Source organism: Dermacentor silvarum, chromosome 2 (assembly GCF_013339745.2).
Source record: "Dermacentor silvarum isolate Dsil-2018 chromosome 2, BIME_Dsil_1.4, whole genome shotgun sequence".
In the NCBI taxonomy this organism is placed as follows: domain Eukaryota; kingdom Metazoa; phylum Arthropoda; class Arachnida; order Ixodida; family Ixodidae; genus Dermacentor; species Dermacentor silvarum.
Window position 1 is genome coordinate 147,275,350 of NC_051155.1, and position 27,264 is coordinate 147,302,613.

General features: G+C 45.4%; 1 protein-coding gene across 2 annotated transcripts in view; it reads left to right on the top strand.

The window, feature by feature from the left end:
- LOC119441885 (ubiquitin-like-conjugating enzyme ATG3) overlaps positions 1 to 27,264 on the top strand; it is a 48,981-nt gene that overhangs the window by 9,528 nt on the left and 12,189 nt on the right. Inside the window, exons 4-8 of one of the 2 annotated variants that reach the window (XM_037706526.2) lie at positions 374 to 484; positions 4,313 to 4,368; positions 8,202 to 8,339; positions 13,263 to 13,433; positions 16,652 to 16,779. In XM_037706526.2, coding sequence (XP_037562454.1) covers positions 374 to 484; positions 4,313 to 4,368; positions 8,202 to 8,339; positions 13,263 to 13,433; positions 16,652 to 16,779 — 604 coding nt within the window. The remainder of the gene's footprint in view (positions 1 to 373; positions 485 to 4,312; positions 4,369 to 8,201; positions 8,340 to 13,262; positions 13,434 to 16,651; positions 16,780 to 27,264) is intronic. The other variant, XM_049661698.1, reaches the window with a different exon arrangement.

Genomic DNA, 27,264 nt, shown 5'->3' on the forward strand with positions numbered 1-27,264 from the left:
CATAGTGTCCTTTTATGAGCGTCACGTGTACGCATGCTGCCAGGGTCCGCTGATGCATAGTATAAGGGCGGGCTATAGGCCCTGTAAGCAAATGCGTTTGCCATAAGGCTTGAGAAAACAGGGTGAGGAGCCTTTTCGAGGAGGCGTCTTTGTGAAATGCAGTGCAAATATTAGACTGGCGCACATGTATTGAGTTACAGACATACTTTATTTTCATAACATTGTGTTGTCTCACCCATTGTGTCACATAATTGCCGCAGTTTGTCAACCTTGGTGTACCACGGAGCAGGTTCACTTGAGGCTCAGCAGAGTATCGTTGCACAGGCAGTCGGTGCTTTCTTCTGATAACCTGTGACTTGGTGTGGCATTTCAGTGCCATGCTACAAGCGCTGCAAGGACATGGAGTACAGCATGGAGCACGAGAAGGTGCTAGAGGAAGAAGGTGACGAGGATGGAGGCTGGGTCGACACTCATCACTATGCAGGTAGAATGGCTGGTGGCTTGCCTTGTATCCTTGCCTTCTGCACACGCTGATGTAACAGGGTCCTTCAATACTTTCTTCTGGTCATGAAACTCCCGCTGTAGTTTCATATAGGGACAAAAGCTGCCACCAGAGGTGCCGCCGTGAGTAGAAGGGCATCAATCTGGCGCGCTTGCAAGGGCAGTCGCGCGTTCGCGTTGATGTTTGCCATAAAAAACACCTTGCCCACATTTTTTTTTTTCACTGTGTTCGCTAACTGAACATAGCAGTGATTACTCTTGACCAAATAAGATAGCATGCGAGTTATTTACTACTTCAAGCATTGATTGTTAGCAATGGTTCAACCAAGGCTGCCCGTCAAGTGATGCAATTTTGCTTGTGCTCGTACCTATACCTGCGTTTCTTCATTGCTGTCTAGGTGATTAAAATCGAGCTTAAATTATACATTGCACCGTGACTAAGCCTAGCTGACCCACAGATTAACGTTGCTTGCGCAAGAAGTTATAGTGTGCCCTACTGCGGCGGGGGGGGGGGGGGGGGGGGGGGGGGGCTGGCGGTCCGCAGCACTCGTTCTCCTGCTAATATCCTCTTTATTCTGGGGTATCGCGAAGCTGCCAATGGGAATTTGGCACGTAGAACAGGCACATCTGAATAAAGTCATCTTGGCATTAATTGCAGCAGCAGCTGTGAACTGCGCATGCTAGATATAGGTAATATGTGCGGTTTCTAAGCGAAAGTTCTTGCATTTACGCAAATTTCAACATGATTGGTTCAAACCTGCACGACTGTATTTTTTTCATCCATTCACATTTAATGTTGCAGTGACCATCAGTTCAAGGCTGGCGTTCCACTTAGTCACCCGAAAACACCACCTGAGTCTTTTTATAAAAATACCAGCGCAGATTGAAGCCAGCTCAGAGCTTCCATCACCACTAGGTCATTCAAGACTGTATTTACCGATCAAACAGAATAACTGTATTACTTTTTTGCATGTTTCTCTTGTTTGTCTTTATACTCAGTTTTCTTAATCCAACTAGAGCTTAATTTTTTAAATATTTTTTCTGCCTAACAGAAAACAAGTTTGCGTAGGTCTTTGTGGATAGCATTTTGACTTGTGCTAACTACGCTACCCCTTGCAGGACAGTGTCTGCTTAGTAAAATGGTGGAATGGATGGCATGGTATACGATTATTAGGCAGTTATTATACGATTATTGCTAGCAAGTGTCAAGAATGCAAAAGTGCCGCAACCACTACTGCACATATGGTTGCAATTAAGATTGCGTTTGATAGACTGGCAGAAAAGTTGGTGGACAGAGGGAATGAGGCAAAACACCTGGAAAAATAATTTGTCACTGCTTTCCTCTCTCCTGTGGCTGGACATGATGAACGAGCACCAGCACAAAATCACCTGTTCCTACCGCGTGTAAAAAAAATGCAAACGGCACTTAATAAAAAAAAAAAATGCACAACTTCAGCCGTAGTGCTGACAAAATGTGTTGCGCAGCCAACACTGGCCAAGGAAGTACGGTCGTCCAGCAGGATGTCTTCAACAATGTTCATGTAGACATTGGCACAGGCTATATTATTGTTCACGGTGCACCAGACTTACACGTGAATTTCTTCTTCGGCTGAATCGGTGACGTCTACAGTTGCGACGGCCGCAACGTCGGCTGCAGGGCAGTTTAGACAAGTACACAGGCAAGCCTTCGAAAATCCTGAGAATGGCGTCTTCAACCAATTTGGGTCGATCGTGTGGCAGTGACATAATGCTTCCATTCACTGTACACACGTCCGCACGAATAATGCCTTCGGCATCAAAATGTTTTCCGCACACGCGAAAGTACTTCGATTCATACGAGAACCCGGCAGTCTCTAGTCGCGGGATTGCTCGCTTCCACCTGTCGCGTAGTTCCGGGTTGGCTGATAAACAGAATAAGGAGACTTTTTCAACGACGCCCTTGTATTCCGGAGCGGCAGCCTGGCACACACCAAGTGTTGGGCATCGCTGCTATGGTGAATTACGAAGTGTCGACATCACTGCATGTAGAGAAACGTTCAGGCGAAACAAAAAACAACCACGCACAACAGCACGCCGCGCCGACACTCCGCTTTCGGCAGCAGCGGCCGCCTTCCCCTTCCCCTTCTAGCGACGCCAGCGCCACAACTGCGGGCGCTATATGAAGCTCTCCCATAGCGTTACGCGGGAGTTTCATGACCAGGAGAAAAGTATCGAAGGACCCTGGCGAAACCTTTGTTTTTCTGCCAAGGACAGTTATGTGAGCTATATGCAGAGTTCAGCCTTTTCGGTCTTAACAACCAAGGAAAAAAAAAAAAACCAGGACACCTAAGCACTTTATGAGTTGAGAATGCAAAATCATTAATGTCCAATTGAACGCCGCTGAGCGGTCTTTCGAGTTATGAACTTCTCGTAGGCAAGCGACGGTGTTAACACATTCGCTGCCAAAAATTAACAACACTGTAGTTGGCATTGGCAGGTACAATTAGACACTACTTTGTTTCGAAAATCGATCTTTGGTATCTTCATTTTTGTACACGGCACTTTCCTGCACCTACCTGCAAATTTACATTAAGAACGTTGACCTAAATAACAAAATGCAGCATTGTAGCTCTTTCAAAGTGGCGCTCACTTTTGATCTCCTGTCATTACAAGAGTGCAAGCACAGCATCTTTTTTTGAGAGCTTGTGATATACAGTAAAACCCCGCTGTTACATTCCCGGGTGCTGCGTTTTCCCGGCTGTTACGTCGTTTTTGGTCGGTCCCGGCACAGCTCCCATAGAACCCAATGCATTGGTAACCCAGCTGTTACGTCGCAACTGTGGGACCGTTCCAGCATCATTCGTTGCGAACTGCCACCCCGCGCCGGCCTGAGCGGCCATTTTGACTTTTCATGTCGCTTGGCTTGGTTGCTTGACGATGGCATTGGCCGCCCAAAGTGCCGGGGGCAACACTTATGACGCATTTTCGGTTTCCGCCAGCAAAAGTATGGCCCTTGATATCCGTATTTGTTATCTAAAGATGGTGTTTATGACGCGTTACGGCCCTAAAATTGGTTTTGGCTCATAGATGTTCCGTATGACGTCCAAGGGCGATAACGGCGTCGCCGCGCTGTATGCTGTATGTGTGAGTGAAAGCGTGCGAGGGGAGCCGGCGACTCTGTCTAAATCTTGCACACGAAAGAAAGAAAAGCAGGGAGTGTTCTTTTCACACGTAAGAATTAAAATAATATTGTGTGCAGTTCAACACTACTCCCATTTCTCAATTTTTCTTGTTTCCCGAATTCGGTTTCCTGGCTCTTACGTTTTTTGTTTTTGTTTTTGTTTTTTTTATGGTCCCGTGAAAAACGTATCAGTGGGGTTCTACTGTATGTTACTAAATGCAGGACATGAATGGATTCCGCATACGAGAGTGAAGCGTTCTAGTCGGCTGGGAAATTAAACGACTGTGACATGCCACTGTTTTGCAAAGGTCTTGCCATTACGGCTGCACATCAGTCACACAATGCTGTGCACGCCGAGAGCCGTACAGCTATGCTTCCTATGCCACTTCAGCCAGAGGAGTACGAAGTTTGAAAGGTAGAATGTCATCAGCAACAGTGTAAACAAAGCGTTGACAAACCATGACCTCCCGATAATGGTATAGTAACCAGCAACCTTTTGCAACTTTTCGTGGCAGCAGTGTGGTTATAGCTGCAGTGTAAGTGGATATGCCAGTATTACGGTACATTTACAGTTGATAGGGCTACATGTGACCTCGGAGTCTTCTTGTCAACACGTTTTGCTGATTATGTTGATCGATTGGTTGATTTCAGATGGTACTTCATCAGGGCTAGCCGAGCAGGTTCAAGACATGACTCTTGAGCCTAGCGTAAGTGGATGTGCATTTCCCAATTCCATATTGAAGGCCTACAGGCAGCAGCAGTTAAGTGGCAATGTGCTGGACATCCGACTTCGTCACTTCCGTGTGTGTGCCAGTTGTGCAAGAACGCATTGCAAGTTTGCCTGACAAGGCTATGCAGCGTTCATTCTTTATGAAATGGTGTGATAAAGTATATGAGCAAGGTACTTTCAATTTCAATTCTTATAAAGTTGCTTACACAATGAGTGCAGCCATATTTCTGAGCAGCTAACTGATTTTTGTCTTCCACTTCCGCATGGTGTCATAAATGTCACAGTGCTGCAGCACCCATTGAATGTACATTTTTGTGTAAGCACCACCCTTTCATACACCACTTTATCCTGTTGATTGAAAACTTACTTTCACCACATTTCTTGCATCTTCAGAATCATAGAAAGTGTACAGCTGCAGAAAAGATTAAGAATTTTCAATTCTTTAGCGAGTTTTGTCAACTTGACAGAATGTGGACTTCACACGAAAACTCGCTACAGTAACATCAAATATGAGAAAATCAACTATTTCGTGTATTGAAAAGCTTGAAAAACACTTATCAGCCGCTTCAAAATTATGCCTGGTGCATGACATAGTGAAAAACAATGCAGAAGTGAACCCGCTACATACAACATACTGACATTGAGCAAGACCACCCAACCATATACCTTCCCACTCATTTTACTAGAACATTTTACATGTTATCCAAAATTAGAGCACAATGCCAATCTTGAATGATTTAAGATATATGTGACATGTTTTAAATATCATTACTTTCATCAGTGCTTTTGCTGTTGATGCACTATCTTGATGTACACAATTGTGTACACAGCGTCTGAAAGGGTAGTATGGGTAGTACTGAACGTAGTATGAGAAAAAAAAATTACTCCATCTCCCGCTAAAGGGAACCATGTGTGAATGCGAAGCAGCGGGGAGATGGTTAGCTTGAGCAGTAGATGGTTTCGCGGCAGCGGCCCGAGTGCTCATCGCGGCGCTGCACAGGAGTAAGAATGAGGCGCGCGCGCTCAGTCATTTTCATACCGCGGAACTACCGTGGCGCCCCCAGTGGAGTATGCAGCTGTCGCACCACCTGTCGTGTGCGCCGCTTCGGTTTCCTAGAGGAGAGAAAGGGGGAAGCGTAGGAGAGGAGAGAGAGGGGGAGGGGACGTGCATGCGCTGTGGGGGTGTGGCACGCGGGTGCCGCTCCGTAAAGGATTCCTAGAGGAGAGAGGGGGAAGCTTAGGAAAGGAGAGAGAGGGGAGGGGACGCGCATGCGCTCTGGCGGTGTGACACGCGGGCGCAGCTCCGTACATTATTCCTAGAGGAGAGTAAGGGGGGGAGCGTAGGAGAGGAGAGAGAGGGGGAGGGGAAGCGCATGCACTGTTGGGGTGTAGGATGCCGCGGGAGGTCTGGACAGAGTCGCCGGCAAGAAATGCTTCGCATTTAAAAAACTTGACATTAATCTATATTTCGGGCACAGCTGCCATTCCAAAGTACACATTTTGTCATCCACAGCGGTGCAGCCTGTGCTGCACTATCTTCGCATGCTGTTGGTGCAGTGCATGGAGGGGTAGTAGGCTCCTCATCGGTCCGTTTGCTGCCACTACTACACTTGATAGTCTGTTGGAGGGAAGCACTGGCCTCCTCATGACATTTGTATATTCCGGGGCTCCGTGACTTGTCTCGTGCTTCCCTTTTGTGTGTGTATGTTCATGCAACATTTGCTGATTTTCACAGGTGAATGCTGAATGTTTTTGTGCATAATGCAGTGATCTGTCGTCACTCCCGTCCTGCCCGGAACTTGCACCAGCGTTATCAACTGTAAAATTTCACGACTTGAAAGCTAAAATGCACAAGCAAACAAGGACGAAGAACAATACAACGTACACAAGTGCTGGCTTTAAATTAGTGTGGCCTTTGGTGAAGACAAGCATTATAGCTAAAGAGTGGGTGGAATTACGTTTGTGAACAGGGTTCTCAATAACCCTTCTTTCCACATATAGGCGTAGGCTTGATTGCTAACTTCTGAGTACATACTTACCTTGCATGGCCAGGCTTCAAGGGCAGTCAGCAAACACAACATTATTTTGCTGACAACAAAGTAAAGTCGAACCGGGATATATGGAATCTGAAGGGGGATCACAAAAATGTTTGATATATAGTTAATTTGATATATAAAATAAAAACGTTATACAGAAATTTTTAAGGGAATTTTACAGCTGTTCCATATACACAATAATTCGTTATGTGTGGGTTCAATATATCCGGGTTCAACTGTATGTCGCAAGCCAGAGGTCTCATTGGGATTCATGTTGGTGGCTGCCGAGAAGAGATTAAATGTTTGCTTGGGCCATACGACAAAGGTGGAGAACGATGATCGAAAGGATCAAGGCATTCACCTGGGGTCCTTTCTTTGTTGCAGCTGGCAGTGCTCTCCCCCCAGCACTTGCCAGCCCATCTCCGCACCCCTGCCTTGCTCTTTGACCCGGTCCAATAGACCAATCGCAACAATTATGCTGCGCATGCATGAGAAAGGCGGTCTTCCCAACAAAAACTCGCAACCACAGACTAGTAGAACAAAGTTTTGTTCCCATTCAACACTTCCCCACACACTCCTCTACTGTGCGAGAGTTTGGCGAGGGTAAAGGCTATTGAATGACAACACTACAGTCCCCTGACCCCCCACTGGTGGGGAGAACAGGTGTGGAGGAACTATGACGACAGGAAATTTTCAGAATAATTCTCGGAAAGCCTTTGCGCATGTGCTTCCTCCCTGGAAGGACTGCAGTTTTTGGTAGAAAAGCAGCCATGCAGGGAAGCCAACTTACAGAATTTTTCTAAAAGTTAATTGGTGGCGAGTCTTTTTGAAGAGGGGGGGGGGGGGGGGGGGGTGCGCTGCTGCTGGGAAGCTGCAAGGAAAAAAAGGGGGAAGGAGCGTCTGCTCTGCTCGTATATTGCGGCACACGCATTAAGAAAAATTATTGGATGCCTTAATTTCCACACCTTCTGGCATTTCATGTGTTTAAAGTGGATAAAGGGCCTCCTGGAAGGTCTCCAATGTCGTAACAGCAAGGGAAAGTAAGCGTGTCATTGCTGTTCAACAACGCTAAAAAATCACCTAGAAGCCTGACTATTCTAGCAACATTGATGCCTTCTGCCAAATGCTTGCATAAGATCCTGTCGAGCTTCACCAAGAGCAGATTTCTCAGAAAATATGGTGGTGGCAGGAACCAATGGTTTGAAAACAATAGATGGCACCTTGAGCCTTGGCAAAAAGCATGCCCGCTGGCAAAAAGCTCTTTCTATTTTATTCTCATCTGCTCCTGCACTGTAGTCTTCGAGAACCAACTAGCCCAATTCTTTGTTGTTATGTAACATTGAATTAACATTTTCTGTGGAAACCTAAATACCTGTTCATTGCGCAACCTAATATGTGGTATGTTTCTGTTTTTCAAAGCAGATATACATTTGTTTACTTTTCATTCAAGTATGGTCTGCACCCAAATTTCATTCAAAGTGGGGTCTGTGGATCCAAATTTATTTAAAAAAAAGAGTGCAGCCCTTGTTAGAGAATACACGGCACATCTCCGTGTCCTTGGAGGTTACTTGATAAGCTGCCTTGACATGTTACATGAACTAACTGCCGCACACAGCTCAATAGTTGTAGGTTCTAGCATGCCAAAATGGTGGCCAAAATTGCCATTGCTGTGGCCTGAGCAGTTTCTCTATGCATGTGTCTGCAACCTAAACCACCTGTTGCTGGTAGTTTAGCCGAGCTGAATTGTGCAACTTGTTTGTCTGTCCATACGTAGAAACCTGCTGCAACACCTGCTGCGACACAGAGGCTAGGCTGTGCCGATGATGATGATGATGATGGTGATGATGATGAGGAGGAGGCTGCTGACATGGATGCCTTTGTGGAGAGTGGGTTGCTGGATGCAGATGACCCGGTGGGTGCCCAGATTCCATATTCTCAGAACTGCCTAAATTTTTAACCTGGGCATTTTAGTGTCGGAGTGTTGTTGCTTGTGGTAATAAGCTCTTAACGAAAGTGGTGTACGACATCTGTTGCTTCATTGCCCAGTGACAACACACTTTGTAGATTCTAGTGCGCACCACATTCCGCTGCTTTTGATAAGGAATACACATTTGGTGCTAGCTTCCTAGCATGTTTGCACTGTGGCAACTGTCCCCTAAACTCTCAGCTTGTTGCAAGTCTAGGTTGATCACTAAATAGGAGCCTGAGCATGAGGGTAAAAGAAAGGTACTCTGGCATTAATTAATTCCTTTTGATTCTTCTGTTGACTCAGAGGAAAGACAATCATTACCAAGTAAACAGCTAATTTTTTCTTTTTCTTTTCTTTCTGCATGTACCACCTTGTGAATAAGTTTACTTATTTATCTTCTTTTCAGACAAATCTGCAGTCTCTTTACTTTTTTGCTTCAGGGAGTGCAGCAAAGTTGTTAACAAAACTGCAGCAGTACGAATATAGTGGGATTGGGACATAACTCTTTCAGGTGCCATGTAATTAATATTCATTGAAAATTTTCCTTCACCACATTTCTTGTACAGTGCAGTCCACTTATAACAATATCGAGAACGAAAAATCTAATCGTTACAACCGATCGCTATATCTGGACTGCCGTAAAAAAAAAATGCATAGTCCCGAAACCAAGTTTGCCACTCGCGATAAAAAATCGACGTTGAAAGTAGGCTGTGAAAAATAAAGCTTTCATGTATACCTCTAAATAGCGTCTCAATCGTTAGGCGCGCTGAAATAGAAATCTCCGCTTGCTTTCGCCAAAGTTTCGAATTCACAACCGCCGTGTGCATCGCGTCCGACTGCTGCGCGAACACTGGCGGCTATAATTTAGCGTGCATGAAATCAATGATCGGCGACATTGCACTTTGGTTGAACATTGGGGTCGGTGTCAATCACGGGCCATTGTCAATCTCGTTGTCACTGCCACTGCTGTCGTCGCCTCTGTCGCACCATGCCGCCGTCCGTCGGGACAACCATCGCCCCAGCGGAGATCTCTTTGCAGAACGAGGCAGCACTACCTGCACTCAGAAACTCCTCCATCGAAGCACCGCCTATTTCATCGTCAGTAGCGACGTGCTCCCAGAGTTCGGTAATGTCAGCGGCTTCCACCATGTTCAGTTTCACCCAGGGGTGTGTCGTCCTGGCGCACAAAACCAGACAAAGCCCGCCTTTTCTGTTGATCGGCATGGCCACTGCTTTTAGCCTTCATGATCGTGGCGCTCCCGGTTTTCGTAGTCGTCGATCGACTGCGCGAGCTCGCATTTCTTCGAGTCTTGCAAAATTTGCAGCTTCATCTCAAGAAGACACAGCTTTGCGCTTTGTTGGAGCACCTCCCGTTACTTCCGCGGCGAATTTCCACGCTCGCTGAGAGAGGGAGATTGTAAAGGCAGCATAGGCTGCGGAGGCGCCGCTCACTTATCATGTTCTTCCCCCCCTCCTTTTCTCTGGACTACCGACTACAGTATCTGGACGCTCGCACGACCGCCAGCGACGCGGACGCGAAGCAGCTGGCGCCATCTTGTGCACGCTGCGCCAACTTGCAATGCTCTCCATAGCTTTCGTTGCAATCTGTGCGCGGGTGGGATGCGCTGCGCGGTAATGGCAGCAGATACGAACTCGCGTAGGCCAACTTTCACCCCGTCTCGATTAAGGGCAACTTAGAAACGCAAATTTCATTATTCTGCATAAAAAACGCTGCCCAGAAGTAAAATTTCGATTGTTATATCCGATATACGGTGAATAATATATCGTTATGTATACGGCTTTTTTTTCTCATAGCCCTAATCCATAAGTTGATACTCTTAGGCCGACTCATCGTTATAACCGATATGTGGTATTGTTATAAGTGGACTGCACTGTCTACAGAATTGTCAAAACTCTACAGATGCAAAACCAATCAAGGATTTTTTATTCTTCAGCGAATTTTAAGTTCACAAAATGTTGATTCTGTGAGAACATCACTTATTTCACATCTAGCATATTTTGAAAGCCACCTAGCCAGCCACTTCAAAAATACGCCTGGTGTAAAACATAATAATAAAAAAAAAGCAATGTAAGAAGTGAACCCATTTCAGGACAACATACTGACACTGAAAGCAGACACCCAGCCTTCTACCTTCCAACTCATTTTACTAAAACACCTTACGCATATACCATTCAAACATGCAGCGCAGGTCAAATCGGAAGTGTTCAAGATGCACGCAGCATGTTTTAAGTACTCCTGCATTTTTTTTTTTTTATGCAGGAATGAGCACCTGAAGGGGGCAAGAACTAGGTTGCTCAGCTATCAACTATCATTCATGCCTTTACTCCTAGTTTTTTTTTATTTATTTATTATACATACCCACATTCGCTCAGAGAGCATTACAGTGGGAGGGAAACAATACAAATGCAAAACAGTAGTAATTAAGGTTACATAACAAAAAGAACACGGTGACGAATAATACAGTACAGGCAGCATAACTATCTCCAAATCAAAATGAAAAAAGAAAGAAAAGGACTATATGTACATGTATACACATACATGTGCACATATACATATATAAACACACATACGCACATACACACACTCATAAATATATATAGTAGGCCAGCAAACGCGAGAAAAAAAATAACATCAAAACACACGAACTGATCACATGGCAAGCAGTTCACTGTAAAAGTCTGAATTTGATGTTTTAGAAACGGTGTCCTCAGGCAGCACGTTCCATTCATTGATGGTTTTGGGGAAAAAAGAATATTTTAACAAGTTCGTTCTTGACTTTATTGGCATTACTTTTAATGTGTGTTCACGGCGATGGGATATGTAATGTGGGTTAAGCATGTATTTTGATTTATTAATGCCAGTATTGTTGTAAAAAATCTTATGAAAAAATTTGAGACGCAAGCAACGCCGGCGTTCGGCTAGCATCGAAACCTCTAGGCGTATTTTCATTTCTGTGACCTACTAGATCTGCGATAGTTCCCAGTGATAAAGCGTGCCGCTCGGTTTGTACGCGCTCTAGAATGTATTTAAGGTTGTCCTGATAAGGGTCCCATATCGTGCACGCATACTCAAGAATAGGCCTCACGTATGTCGTGTATAAAACTTCTTAGTGCAGAGGACAGGGGTGAAAAGTTCGAGCCAAAAACATTAGTGTGTTATTCCCTTTAGCGGCAATCTCGGCAATGTGATCCTGCCAAGTAAGATCGCTTGAGAAGTGAACGCCGAGGTACTTGGCCCCTGTTAACGCTCGGAATGGTTGAGTTGTTCACTCTGTAAGAATGGGAAACGTCAGTTTTTTTCCTAGAAAAGCACACGTAGTTGCATTTTGATTCATTTAGGGTCATGCACCAAGTAGCACCCAGTTCGAAATTTAGTAAGGTCCTGTTGAAGAATTTTGATGTCACTTGGATGTTTATCGAGCGGTAACAACCGCGCAGTCATCTGCGTACAATCGTAGGTTGGACTGGATGTTTTTACCAATATCGTAATAAAAATAAGAAATAATAACGGGCCCAGAACAGACCCCTGCGGTACTCCGGACGTGACTGGAACAGGTGATGAGCAACATCCATTTACCACTGTTATCTGTCTGCGATTTTACAAAGTAGTTTTTTAACCAGTTCATTAGGTCAGCGGGAATTTTTAAATGCTGAAGTTTGTGTATTATAAAATCATGTCGTACCCGATCAAATGCTTTTTTAAAATCTAAAAACAAGCAAGTCAACGCTAGTAACCTTGATCTAATGCAGTTGTTATGTCAAAAGAAAATTCCGTTAACTGTGTGTCACAAGAAAAATCCGGCGCGAAAACCATGCTGTTCTGCATAAAAAAAGTTTGCGAATTCAGGTGCTTATTAGGTATACTGGTATACGATGTGTTCCATAATTTTCGAAGCGCCACATAGGAGAGAAATTGGGCGGTATTGTCATCGAGTTATTTTTTGGTCCTTTCTTATGGACAGGACCACATGACGTGCCACCATTCGTCAGCGTGGGTGCATTCGCTTTCAGATAGACGTCATATACATTGTGAAAAGAAGATTACTAAGAGAAGCACATTCTTTCAGCACGCGATGGGATGCCGTCAGGACCTGTCGCTTTGTTTGTGTCTAGGCTGGTAAGGATTTGAAAAATCCATGAATTGATAAAGTGATATCGGGCATCTCCTAGGCGACTCATCGTTGCCGGTAACGTAATATTGTTATTGAATTAGCAGAAAAGTGGACCTGAAACTAGTCGTTGAAACAGTGGCTATCAATTGATCATTTGTTATCTATTGTCAGACGTGATGCATTGTAACCAATTTTTCTTCTTTTTTTTGGCAAGCTTCCAAAATGTTACGATTCTGTGAGTCACTTGTTTCACATCTTTGAAAGTAGCCAGCCACTGAAAAAGTGACGCTTCTGGTGTAAACACTAATTTTCGCTTTACAAATTTGCTGGACAGAAAATAATTTTCAGAAGGAACTTGGCATTTTGCTTTTTCTGAGGTTCTGAAAAAGACGGCGTGTCTTCTAAGGAGTTGTCGGATTTCGGAGGTGATCCATGGTTTATCTTTCCGACGTTTGGCAGTTAGAAATTTTGATGTTATGTGCTCCGAAATTAGTGCAAGTATTTTATCTTTCAGTACGCTCCAAGCGTGTTAACATCTTTTTCTGTGCAAACCTCTGTGAAAGCTGGAAGAAAATTAGTTAATTCACTGTTCATTGACTGGTAGTTTATCAAATAGTTTATCAAATATTTCCTCTAAAAAGAAGCATGTCTTGTGTTTGAGCAAATATAGTAGTTGTGCAGATGTGTAACATGCAGTACATATCACCTTCCACCCAATCTGCTGCCTCGCCAGGCAACCTTTGTGAAGAAGACTGAAGCTGTGGAAAAAACGACGGCTGCAGGAGGTGACAGTCAGCCCGGTTCCTTGGATGGCGCCATCGTAAGCACTCGCACCTACGACCTCAACATCACCTATGACAACTACTACCGCACTCCACGGCTCTGGCTCTATGGCTATGATGAGGTATGCTCCTGCAGTTGCTTAAAGGGCTTGCACATTGGATGCTCTTACATTATAATAACACTGCGAGCCTTTTATTCTCGTAGTCCTGGCTTTTTAAAAAGTACCAGCAATACATGGCACTGTCAGCCTTGTGTGAGGCAAACTTTCTACTTTAATGTGAAAAGGCTTTCTTTTTTTCTTTTGTTACCTTTTAAAAGAGTGCTGACATCACTTTTTTGATAATCAGTTTTTTCATGTTAAAAGGTCTAAACCACTCACTGTGGTAACTCAGTGGCTATGGCATTGCGATGCTGAAGACAAGGTCGCGGATTCAATCCCAGCCATAGGGGCCGCATTCCAATAGGGGCAGCATAAAAAAACACTCATGTACCATTCGGGTGCATGTTAAAGAACCCCACGTGGTCAAAATTAATCCAGAGTCTCCTGCTACGTCAAGCCTTATACATAATCAGATCGTGGTTTTGGCATTTAGTATAACCTCAGAATTTTTTTTTTTTTTTTTAACGGGGGAGAGGGCAACATCAGCACTCCTTTTTAACTCTTTCCTTACCGTGCCTATAGAAATAGATCAATTTGATCTACAGTTTTTCTACACGTTACTATTAAACAATTACGTTGGAATTTGTCTACTAGTAACGCCACGCCGTCTGAAATGACTGCTGAACTTTAATAACTCTTCGTCAGATTTGCCAATTTTTGGCATATTGGGGAGTCTGAAAACGTAAAACTTCTGCTCAACTGGAGGAATCGTCAAACCTAACCTCCAATGCTCCTAGCACTGCCTCAATAAAATGACACAATATTTGCACTTTGGTCAACTCAACAACATAATTTTTAAATGACATCAATAGTGAAGATGTAGAAGCTTCCGTCAGGTTGTCTTATTTTCCGATTCCGACGTCTAGGTTGTTTTAATGATGTCTCAAACAATGGTAGATGCTCGTGAGTTCATGTTATTTTACTAATTGTGTTCGACTAATATCAAGTGCAACTTTATTTTTCCCACTGTGGGTTGCTTTTACCCATCGGTGCTTCAACAGAATATGTACAAATTATTATGAGTGATACTTTCTGTTGTGTGGAGTTTCCACTCGCACAAGACCACATAGTCAATTTCAGATCGACCTTCGACTGAAGCTTGACCAGCAGTTTAAACTCTTACATTTTGAACACCACCTGCATAAGTGCCCTTATTCATTACTGTACAATGATGTGCAACAGTCCACATTACTGTACAGTACTGTACAGGAACTGAGTAATGCACGTAGAGGCTCCAGCGCCAGTTGAAGACGCACTAGACCAGCTTGCTTGCACAGAAAAGCTGATCGAACGCAATGATCAAGTATAGGAGTTTTTTGCATGGTCCCTGACCTGACAATCATTGCTTCGCGATCGTAAAGAATTCAGTAAAAAACGAACCAGGTGCCTGCTGCATTTAGTAAAAACAAATGCTTTTTGCTCAATATAAACTTACCTCTTATCACATTTGTGAAGCTACTGCTTTCCCACGTAGCATGGGCATCACTATAGCTAGTATTGACGCCAGCAAATCTGCGTTATAATTTTCTTTTTCCGTGGTCTGGCTTTAAAACGTTAACCAGGAGCCAGGAACATATTTTGTATATTTTACTTTCTTTTTTTTTATTTACTTGGAAGTACCAACACTAAACATAGCAAATGATCACTTTCATTCAAGTTCCTTGGAGTGCTTGTTTGAAGTTTAACCTAAGAATTCTCAAAAGCTGTCTGAGGAATTATTACTGCTTTATGTTCATTAAAAAAAAACTGGTCATCAGGCTATAGTTTATGTATCATGGTATATGTTGCAACTACTACATCTTAACATAAAATGTTTAAACATGAGAGCACCAAAAATGAGCACATTTCTTGTGGCAAGGAAAGAGTTAGGGGGAAGCTTTAGCTCGGGAGCTCTTCTCTAAATACTTTCATGGGCAACGAGATTTTTTCTCGGCAACCACTGCACCGACCTTGATGAGGGTTGTTGGTTTTAAAAGAAAATATCACGATCCAGTTACTGTAGCAAGTAGCTTTTTTATATAGGCCGTCAATATTTTAACAAAAAATTGCAAAATTTAAAAACAAATATCATGTTCAGAACTCTAACTCTGCAATAAAAGTTATATCACAATTTTGCAAACTGCACCTAATAGTACATCTAAAGCAGACAAAATTTGCGCTCTAAAATCTACCATTAATTTGTGAGTAGGACTTTTGTGATACCCTCATAAACAGTGTAAAACTTTCACAAAGGCTGTAAATTCAGGTATCAAGATTGTCCATTTGAGATGCCCTAACAGATTCAGCTTACAGAACTGTGATAACTTTTTTTTTTTTAAAGTGCAGTGTTAAGGATTTGTAAGCTTCATGCTGCTATTTTTTTTAGCTTATCAATTTATGGCAATTTTTGTAAAAAGTATGAGGTTAGTAAAGCCTACTTAGATGGCTTATTGTAAAAAGTAATTGTTTTCTCTGCAAATGGTAAGTGGTATCTAAAAGGGTTAAAGACTATCTGCAGTGAAATTTTGCTTTGACTAATTTGGTTATCGATGAGTAGCTATATATATATATAGTATTAGAGCAACTTTGGCAAAGCTGCAAGGCTGGTAATTGTCTAATTTTCTTATTAACAGCCTTTAAATAGCACTCAACCAGATGGTGCTAATACTTGGTAGTTAGTGGTTACGGTGCAAGTCCGAGCTCATCACCTCCGAGATTTTCAGCATGCCATGGGCACTGCCCATGGCATGCTGGTCATGGGCAGGAGGTCATGCAAAAGGTCATAGGAGGTCATGCAAAAGGAGCCACACTGGTTCTCGCTGTTCTGCGTCATTTTCGGCGAGTGGTAATGCGAGCGTTTTCTTTAGTTTTAGCCTGGAAAACATATATTCTTGTCTACTTTTTGTGACATGTCCACTCATATTTAAATTGTACAATTTTGCACAGAGGCTGGTGTATAATCTATACTATTTGAAGATAGGCTTTTTATGTTGTCTAAAATTTAATTGCAGCTAGCCTTGTAAGGTTTGCAAGCCACATGAGTATTTCATTCCATGAAGCCTTTCTCGTCGCATTGTGTTGGGCACACATCTGTTGGTAATGGGAGGGAACACTTGTAGTGTTATAAGAACCGAAACCTGGACATGCAACAGCATGCAACACTACTGGTCATTATCCTGTTATGGTGGCCATCTGTGCAGAAGCGACAGCCTCTGAGCATGGAGGCCATGTACGAGGACATCAGTCAGGACCATGCCAAGAAGACGGTCACCATGGAAGCCCATCCTCACCTGCCAGGCCCTCCGATGGCCTCTGTTCACCCTTGCAGGTATGGACTTGTAACAATGTGCATCAAAACGTGGAAACTGTCATAGCTCAGGGTAGCCAGATGCAGATAGCTGTCTATGTGCAAATAGGCAGTCGTCTCTGAAACAGAAGAAATATTGAACCAATGAAGTGGCGACACATTTGCGAGCAGAGTCTGAAACAAGTAGAAAAAGCTAGCCTAAGCAATTTGTCTAATCATCAGGCTGCATGTATATAATTACGAAAATTGTATCTTGAAATACCCATCAGTGTTTTAGGAAGCTCGCTGCCTCTTCAAGGAGGGGGGACTAACATTTGTCACAATGACAGCGTATTTGTCATGGAACTCCCATTTCAGTTAGTGTATTTTCTGGTAAGTATAAATCCTCCCCCCCCCCCTCCCCTCCCTTCCTCTTTATTTTGAGCACAATAAGTGTAAGCCAACAAAAGCCAACAAGGAACTTGTCCTTATACCCTGTCCCTTTCTGGGCACTGCATGCTGTGGTTGCTTGCATAGTGAAGCACCAGCCCAACAGTTTAGACACTGTCCTCTGCATCTATCCTCTGTCCAGGAGCTGTAGCTTTTCATTTTTACCTGCAGGCAACAGCTTTTAAAGCATTGTAACTGCTCTTCGAACATTTTTAGTGAATTTGATACAAAGCACCTAATCTTCCTGTATCAAACAGTGCAAGGCTGGCATGTCTGAGATGAGTGCTAAGGTGGAAAAGCTGGTATGGCTGTGCACTCTTGGGGACAAACGTAAAGATGCGAAATGCATTAGTAAAGAACACGAATGACAGCCACAGGTACATGCCAACAAGTTTTTCTTTAAAGTGGCAGAACTTTTTGCCAATACAAAGTATATACCAGGTCAGAGCGCACGGCAGCCACCTTCACCATGTGACTGAGAACGAAATTATCGCTGGCACGATGCTTCCGTAATGGACATACCACCTGACATGGCCAAAGCCCATTTTCCAGGCTACCTATCACAATCAAGTTCAGAAAGTACCTGCAGAGCATGCACACAGTGCTCGCGTAGGAGTGTTTATTTACTCATTGACAAAGGCATCATTCCTAAGGGTCCTCACTTTATCCCAGTCAGCGCATACTTTTCGCTACCAAGGTCATTCTTCAAAGCCTTATTCTTATGCATTGTGGCCCAAGTCATCGTATTTACCCACAGCAGTATTAATTAAGCACTGGCAATATACAAGAAAAGGACTGTCCTTTGTTTTGACCCTTGTGTGTTACCTGTTGTTTGTTAATTCCCAGGATCGAAACTCCATTGGGGCCAGTAGCATGATTTTTAGAAATGTTGTTTTCCGTGACTGCTGTCTGTAGTGGCGTTATTTTAACCGTAATTACTCCACACTTTTGTGCTTTGAGTGATGTGATTTTGGTGCAGTAACCCGCACTTTGCTACAGCTGCTGGTCTGGTATGCAGGCCAGCAGTTCTCCCTTGGCCACACAGCCTGTCGATATGTAGTCCGGCATATGCTGACTGCATTGTAGACCACTGTAGGCTACAACTGCTGGTTAGACTGTGTGCCCACAGTTCATGGAAACGGGACTCTTGCAGATCCTTTGGCAAGGCTGTCCACAATGCGTTGTGCAAGTTAGGAGCGCATTTATCTATGCAGTCTATGCACGTTGCATGAAGGAGACCATAGACAAGACACTTTCAGGGATGCTTTCATTTTCGCATCACTAGTGCCCGAGGCATCAGTGTCTACGAGCGACAGCATTCTGGCAGTGCCAAGCACTTTGCTGCTACTCGTAGACTTGATGTGGGTGTCAATTCAGTCTCCGACTCCGGGACCTCCTCCTGTATATTCTATTTTATAATAACAACCTTATACAGTAAAAGCTCGATGATACGATCACGGCTAATACGAATTTCCGGATGATACGAATTTTTCTGTGGTCCCGGCCGAGCCCATTACTTTGCAACGTGCTAGAGAACGGTTGTTACGAATCGATTTTCAGCCTGCGTCTGTTGATATGAATAAACGCCGCCCCACCGACGGCCGCGAAAGAGAACAGCGTGCAGTCACGCGCTTTCTCTCCTTCTCTTTTGGTGCGGGAGGCGCGGCGCCGGACAGCGCGGACTCCGCGACTGGGCGCGAAGAGTTTGAAGCGGGTAGCGCTTCAAGAAATAAATGCTTTTTACGTACATGTGCCTGAGTGAGTTCACCTCTGACTCTTTAATTTAGCTACAGTCGAATCTCGTTAATTTGAACACGCTTACTTCGAACATACCGCGTACCGACAATGCTCTTAGCAGCGCGCCAAATAACGCGGCGGCGCCTCCGACCGGCATTGCTCCGACACCGCCATAGAGGAAAAGCTCAGGAGAGACCCCTCAATGCCGCGCGCGAAGGAACGGGGAAAAAAAAAAAAGACCCGAACCCGCGGCGGAAATTTCCCCCTCTCTCAAATTGCAAGGTCGCCGTTTCTGCATCGCGCCGGAACAAACGTGTACGTGCCGACTAGAGTGTTCTAGACAACCGTATTCTAGCACACACTAGTGCCGACGTCTCGTCTCAGCCACGCGGATAAAATGGCAGTGAACCCTTCTCCTCTATTTTCTAGTCACATGTTGACCTTGCACGCTGCGGCAGCAGCGCAGAGAGAAGCAGCGGCGGAGGCACAGTCGGGCCAACGAAACTGCCACGCCCGCAAACGCTCGCTTCCCGATAACGGCAGAAAACGAAACTTCAGTGCAACGGCCAGCCAAGGCAGCAACACTGGGCGAACAAGGAGAGCAACGCTGTGCGCAAGCGCGGCTATATATGCGTTCCCGTGTCTTAAATAAACGCTTCTTCGTGTGGTGATCACGGTGTGCATTACGCTCGATACATGGTGTCAGAAGTGTAGCTCGCTCACGGACCATGACCGACCTACCCCCGCCTGAGCCACTGCAAGTGGGCGACAACGCAGCGGCGTCCTGGCAGACATTCAAGCAACGCATCGAGCTGTACCTGATAGCAACGGAGCCCACGAAGCCACGCAGTAAAGAGCAGAAAGCTGCAATTTTTTGCATGTTGCGGGTCAAGAAGCCATTCACGTGTTTAATACCCTCAACTTATCACCGGAGGAAGCTAATGACTACGACGCGTTGGTTAAAGCGTTTGAAAACTACTGCTTGCCTAAGCGTAATGAGACTTACGAACGCTATGTGTTCCGCTCGCGTCGTCAGGCACACGGAGAGCCATTTGAACAGTTCTTCGGGATCTGCAACTAAAAGCAAGAACGTGCAACTTTGGGGATTTGCGAGATTCCATGCTGCGGGACCAAATCGTGTATGGCATTTGCAGCACTTCCCTGCGAGAAAAACTTCTTCGAAAGAAAGACTTGACGCTGGTTACAGCAGTAGAATGCTGCAAAGCTGAGGAACTTGCCGAATCGCGAAATAGGGCGTGGATGGAGGAAAACAAGATTGAACCTGTTTCACGAACGCAAGCGAAACGCGGACGCCAAAAATGCCGGTACTGCAACTTCTCGCACGCGCCACGGAAGTGTCCGGCGTTCGGCAAGACATGCAACAAGTGCACGAAGCCTAATCACTTCGCCGCCTGCTGTACAAGCAAGCGAGCAGCCGTTGATGACGTGTTCGAAGGAGCGAGAGTGGCAGTGACTTCGACGTTCTGGAGATCAGCACGACGGAAAGTAAGCGTGGCCCCGAAAGTCGCGACTGGATTATAACAACGAACATTGAAGGAACTGATGTGCAGCTGAAGGTCGATACGGGAGCGCAGGCTAACTTGTTGCCGCGTTCGCTGTTCAAAAGGCTCGGAACTAAGCAGCAGCCGTACCCCACGAGGAGCATCCTGCGACATTATGGGGGTGGCGAAATACCACACAGTGGCAAGGTTCGCCTCGCCGTGCAGTTAGACAAACGGCGTGTGCTACTTGAGTTCTTCATAGTAAAGAAGAAGCAAGCCATTCTGGGCCTCGGGGCAAGTGAGCAACTTGGTCTGGTCAACAGAGTGAACGCGGTGGACAGCAGCGAGGCATATGGAAGCCTAAAGCAGGCATTCCCGAGGTTATTCACTGGCATTGGCAGGACGCGGTGCGAGTACAAAATGGTGCTTCGAGAGGACGCTGTCCCTGTGGTACAGCCAACCCGGCGTGTACCTTTCGCCCTCAAGAAGCCACTTAAGAAAGAACTTGACCGGATGAATGCTGCAAACATCATCGAGAAGGTGGAAGAACCATCAGACTGGGTAAGTCCCCTGGTTATCGTGAGGAAGAAAATGGGGACTTAAGAGTATGCATGGACCCGCGAGCAATTAATAGGGCGGTGAAGAGAGAGCACTTTCAGTTGCCATGTCGGGAAGAAATCGAAGGGGATCTAGCGCATGCAAAGTATTTCAGCAGACTCGATGCCAACAGTGGTTTTCATCAAATTCCTCTCGACAAAAAGACATCAGAAATCTGCACATTCAGTTCGCCGTTTGGCCGGCATCGGTATCTCAGACTGCCGTTCGGTATTGCATCTGCACCCGAAGTTTTCCAGCGTACAATGAGCCAGATATTTGACGACCTCCCGGGAACACTGTGTGTACATTGACGATGTGCTAGTGTGGGTTCTACGCAAAAGGAACATGATGACGCCTGTTCAAAGCGCTGGAAAGGGCACAGGCAGAGGGCCTAACTTTGAATGCACGCGCTGAAATCAGCTTCTTGGGTGATAAGATTAGTTCCAAAGGTATTGAGCCCGATCCCGACCTGATAAAGTGCGTTTTAAACCACCCTCCGCCAACGACCAAGAAAGACGTTCAACGCTTGCTTGGTACCGTGAACTATTTCGGCAAGTACTTGCCACTGTTGTCAGCCCATACTGAGGCCTTGCGCAGCCTGATTAGAAAGGACACAGTTTTCGAATGGACGCATGTTCACGAGCGTGAGTGGGCGCAGCTCAAGATGATGCTGACGGAAGCGCCCGTCCTGGCTATCTTTAATCCCGAGCTTCCCACAAAACTGTCGACGGATGCGTCAGCATTTGCACTCGGAGCAGTGCTTTTCCAACAACATGGAGGAGACTGGCGCCCGGTAGGCTACGCGTCGCGGGCACTCACAGAAACCGAGCGAAGGTACGCCCAAATAGAAAAAGAGGCCCTGGGCATAACATTCGGCTGTGAAAAGTTCAATGATTATGTCATAGGAAGACATATCGTTATCGAAACCGACCACAACCCATTATTGGCAATTTCAAAGAAGGAAATAGGCGACATGCCACCGCGTCTGCAACGACTATTTCTTCGACTGCTCAAGTACGAGTTTGAGTTGCAGTATGTTCCAGGCAGCAAATTGGTTGTTGCTGACACATTGTCACGAATCCCATCACGGGAACAACCAGAAAAAGGCACAACGGACGTTGAAGTTCATGCCGTGGGCGCCCTGACTGCCGTCGTCGGACCAGCCACCCTATCCCGTCTGCAGGTAGCAACTGCCAGTGATGCAACGGCGCAAGACGTCATCTCCAGGCTGCAGTCATCAATGCCTATAGAAGGTGAACTAAAGTCCTTCACACAAGAACTTTCTGTAGTCAACGGAGTACTCCTCAAGGGAACCAAAGTAGTCGTGCCTGCAAGCATGCGAACAGAGATGCTGCGACGAGTGCACCAAGGGCATCTCGGCTTAGGAAAATGCAAATCGAGGGCTCGCAAGTTGATGTATTGGCCAGGAATGTCAACAGATATTGCTCAGTTCATTGACAGGTGTGACGTTTGCAAGAAGTTTGCTTATCGACAGCCTGACGAGCCCCTGTGCCAGCGCAGCGTTCCAGACATGCCATGGGCCAGAGTTGGTACAGATCTTTTTCAACACGCCGGAAAGCATTTTTTGGTTGTCTATGATGCCTACTCTAATTTTCCAGAAGTCGAGCACCTGAAGGAGACCTCTGCAACAACTGTCATTCATAAACTACGTCAGATCTTGCAAGGCATGGAATACCACTAGAAGTTTGCAGTGATGGCGGCCCGCAGTTTGCGTCAAAAGAGTTTAAAGATTTTGCGGCTCGTTATGACTTTGTGCATACGATTTCAAGTCCACGTTTTCCCAGGTCCAATGGGCTCGCCGAGAAGGGCGTACAAGTGGTCAAGCGGCTTCTGGGCAAGACTGAGACCAAGAAAGAGGACTTCTATTTGGGCCTTCTCAACTACAGGGTGTGTCCTCTCGAAGATGGCCGTTCACCATCGGAACTGCTAATGGGACGAAGTCTAAGAACGCTACTTCCAAATTTTTCAGCGTCATCCTCAGGTCTCGTTCAAAAACATGTTCAGGCAAGGACCTCAGGAAGACCACTACCTCCGCTACAGAAGGGAGACGTCGTCCGAATCCTCCGAAATGGTAGATGGGATATCAAAGCGCAAGTCCAAGATCTCGTGGCCCCGAGATCGTACACCGTTCTGACTGAGGATGGCCGGATTTTCCGTCGAAATAGACAGCACCTTCGCAAAACACCAGAAGCGTTCTATCGAACCATCCATTACCAGGCGGACGACTGCGACGACGCCCCTGATTCATCTCCGAGCGCTGTCACACAGCAGAGGCAAGAACCTCCGCAGGCCACACAGGACCGACCACCAGCAGGCACACAAGAAGTGCCCAACATTGCAGATTCGCTGCGACGATCTACCAGACCGCGAAGACCCCAGACCGCCTGGCCTACACGCACGGGTTCCAGCTGACTGAAACAGCCTAGGAGTGTCGACTGCTACGCATCGATGTTGAGTGCTTTCAGTGCTTCAGTGCTTTCAATGCTTTCAGTCCTATCTGTGTTTTCAGTGTTTTCCTTCTTCAAAGAAAGGAGGATGCAACGGCCAGCCAAGGCAGCAACACTGGGGCGAACAGGAGAGCAACGCTGTGCGCAAGCGCGGCTATATATGCGTTCCGTGTCTTCAATAAACGCTTCTTCGTGTGGTGATCACGGTGTGCATTACGCTCGATACATTCAGGGGGCGGCTAAATAAGCTGGCGCCAGCACGGAGTCGAAGGTGAGAGAGCTACGAGGGAGTTGAGAGGGAGGGCGAGGGGAGCCACCGAAGCGGCGGAGTTGACGCGGCCATATCCGCTTCCCTGCCGCCCTCCGCCCTCACCTTCGACGGTCTCCGCGCGCACCCGTGTGCCGGCGCCCGCCCGCTCGCTCCCTGAAGCTTCGTTTTTCTGCGTTATCGGGAAGGGACCGTGGGCAGTTTCGTGGCCCGCGCTTGCTATGCGCTTGCGCGCCGCGATATTTCCGACTCGCACCGTCGTGCATCGTGCTATGGTGCACGAATACTTCAAAAATACGTCCTTTTAATTGGAACAAATTTTCGGGCCCTTCGAGTTCGAATATCGAGATTCGACAGTACTAGTTTTAATGTGTTTCGATGATACGAATTCGGCTAATACGAATATTTTTCGTGACCCCGTGATGAGTTTTGTATCATCGAGCTTTTACTGTATATAGTAATAAAATACAATTCTGATTTGATTCTGCTGCTAGTCACAAAAAATGTTGCAAAGTGAAAGCATCCCAGAAATGATCGTTAGAAGAATAGTACCACCCCATGTCTAGAGCTTCTTTGTTTCATTTCTTCTGTTTTCGTGTGACACCAGGCATGCTGAAGTGATTGAAGAAGATCATCCAGACTGTGACTGAAGGCGGCGGTGAACTGGGTGTCCACATGTACCTGATCGTGTTCCTGAAGTTTGTCCAAGCCGTCATCCCTACCATAGAGTACGACTACACCCAGAAACTTTGCCATGTGAAGTGCAAGCAGTTCATGGCATTAAGCTCATTTAAATTTATGAGGAGGACTCGGGAGCAAGGTTGACACTCGTTTTCTTTTTCCATAAGCTGTGTCCCAACTGTTGCAGGGAGTACAGAACATTTGGTAGCATGCATTGGTGCTGTGCCAGTCGAGAACTGTGATGGGGCGCACATTGTGTTGTTCATTCTGTACTAGTTGGGTTGGTCATGTTCCCTCTCGCTGATGTGTGACTGTCTATAAATGTGTGTGGTGGGCCTGTGCCAGTTTGAACGATCACAGTGCACAGTTTTTCTTATCTGGCAAATACCTACTTGACCCGTTGTCAGTCCTGAAGCTCCTACAGTGCTCTTAAAAGTATTTTAAGATATTGTGTAAGGTGTTCGAGAGGTGTTATTGCAGAGTACTATAATAATGGCAGAGACGTTGCAGCAACTTATGAACTCTAAAGACAGATATTACACAGTTTCACTTCATTGCTCACTTGCTGTGAAGACAACAGATCAGAGCAAGCTCGTAGATAGACTCGATGAACAGCACTCATCTCTACAGCCATTCTTGGTTTAGGATATTTGCCTATCCTCTTGCTGCAATGTTCCCTCATCTTTGTGCCTGCTGCAAAGGCATAAAGCTCTGTAAGCTCTATTCACTAGCAATTTTAGGCTTTTCACTGTGATTTTTCTGAAATAAAGACAATGATGCACAATGAATTGCTTGAGTATGTCCCTAGTTGTGTGTGCGTAATCATGAATAATGAAGTGACTTTGTTTACTTGCAAACCTCCACACATACAGTGCATGTTGTGCATGCAGCAACATGCAAAATAGTGTGCAGAGAAAGAAAGCCGTCTTTTTTTCTTCTTATTTAATGGACAGGCTTGTGGGTAGGGGAGTGCGGGATGGCGCAACACTTTCTGTCTGTCATCATTTTTTGTGCATCTTTCCACTCGGAGATTCCGTACTATGAGCATCTGCTCTGTATATGCAAGTAGTATAAGTAAGGAGACTGATGTCATGCGACATTCAGGTCTGTATTGTAAGGCCAGCTGGCAGCTGCTAGCGACTGACATGGCCGACCATTAATCGGACAGCGCACGGTGTCAGACATATGGCACAGTGAGAGAAAAGCATTCTGCTTATTTGCACTCTTGATCACCTCAGCAGCATCAGTGGGAACAGTATACACATGCAGTGAGTGATGGGCGTGTAGTAGTACCAAGTTGAATAGGGGATTGCAACACATGGCTTTCTCGCCAGGCACACTTGGTGGAGCTCAATAGATGTGACACAGTCAGTTTCCTTTCAGCTAGTGCCACCTTTCCCACTAATCTCCACTTACATTTTCCTGTGTTGGCCAAGTCCATCTTGTGCCTGCAAATTTTGACATATCATTGCTTCATCTATGAAGCTCTGCCAATTTTAACTGCCTTTTCCTGCCCTTGCTCTCGTCTGAACAGACAGCCAATTATGTGCTGTAATCATAACACAACTTGCCCAATTGCAATATTAACTGGAATATCAGCTGCCCTCAGATTTATATTTTTCAATTCAGCAAACGTGCGGTTCCACAACTTGCTACACGCAGAATGTGTTTACTATATTTTCGTCTTTAAGATATCGGATAAGCTTGCATTCATGACTTAGGAGTGGCTTCTAATGCATTCAAATCATCCACCTGCACATTTCTTTTCATGACCTCCGTACCCCATGACTACTTTGCCTAGATTACAATGAATGCTCGCACATTCCTATGCTGAAGGAAGTTTGAATACCTTGCTGCGATAAAACTGGAAACCATCATTGACTGTAGGTGTTAAGTGGAGGCATTAAGTCTTGAAGTGTCGACCTACAATTGGGCTTTCCTTTCTTCAAACGTGCAAAGCACACCTGTAGTGGCAATATGCAGAATGCACATATGCAAGACAACCCTGTGTGATGCCCAATGCCACAACGATTGCAAGCACATTGAGTGAGCCCATGTGTTTCCCCTTTTATTCTTTGCTACTCTATCTTATTGCCTACTAAAATGCCAAATTTCTCATTTCTGTTAATGCTGGTTGTGTTGACTAACAAAGCATATATAACAGAAGCAATGTAAATATAGTCTTGAAATACCTTGCCCTTCAAAGCCATTTATGTAGGTGTTGCTCCTTATTGTCCTTTAAACACGCAGCATACTAGCATGCCTAGTTCTTGGTCAACAACTTAATTATGCACAAGAGAACAGCTGTCTTGAGCCATCTGTAGAGCATTCATACTGTTGAGCGAGCACAGACAACCATTAAAATTGAAATGTAGGTGCACTCTAATATAGCCTTTGAAAACACTCTTAAGTCAACTTTAAAATAATTCAATTAGTTCTGTGTATCCCATGAATGTCAAATGAATGAAAATCGCTTGTTCCACATGGTAACCTTTCCAAAGCAATGCTACTCTATTTAGATATTTTCATTCACTGCCCTGAAGTGTTGCTTGCTTCCAGTGTGTAGAAAATTCTGGCTCTTTACGCAATGTCTGTGGTCCTTTACACCGTGCATAAAGGTCCATGGTTACCCACTGCAGCTGCTCAGTGCTGTAGCTTTCATTCGCACTGGAGTGGCCGACGACGTACATGCGAGATTGCGAGCAGACCCTTGAATGCATTTTGCGCGAGTCCTCAATACAGAGCACTATGAGCATGGTAGAAAAAACTATTCCAAAATGGCAATCTCATAAGTCGTCGCACAGAGGGCAACAAACCTGTAAAA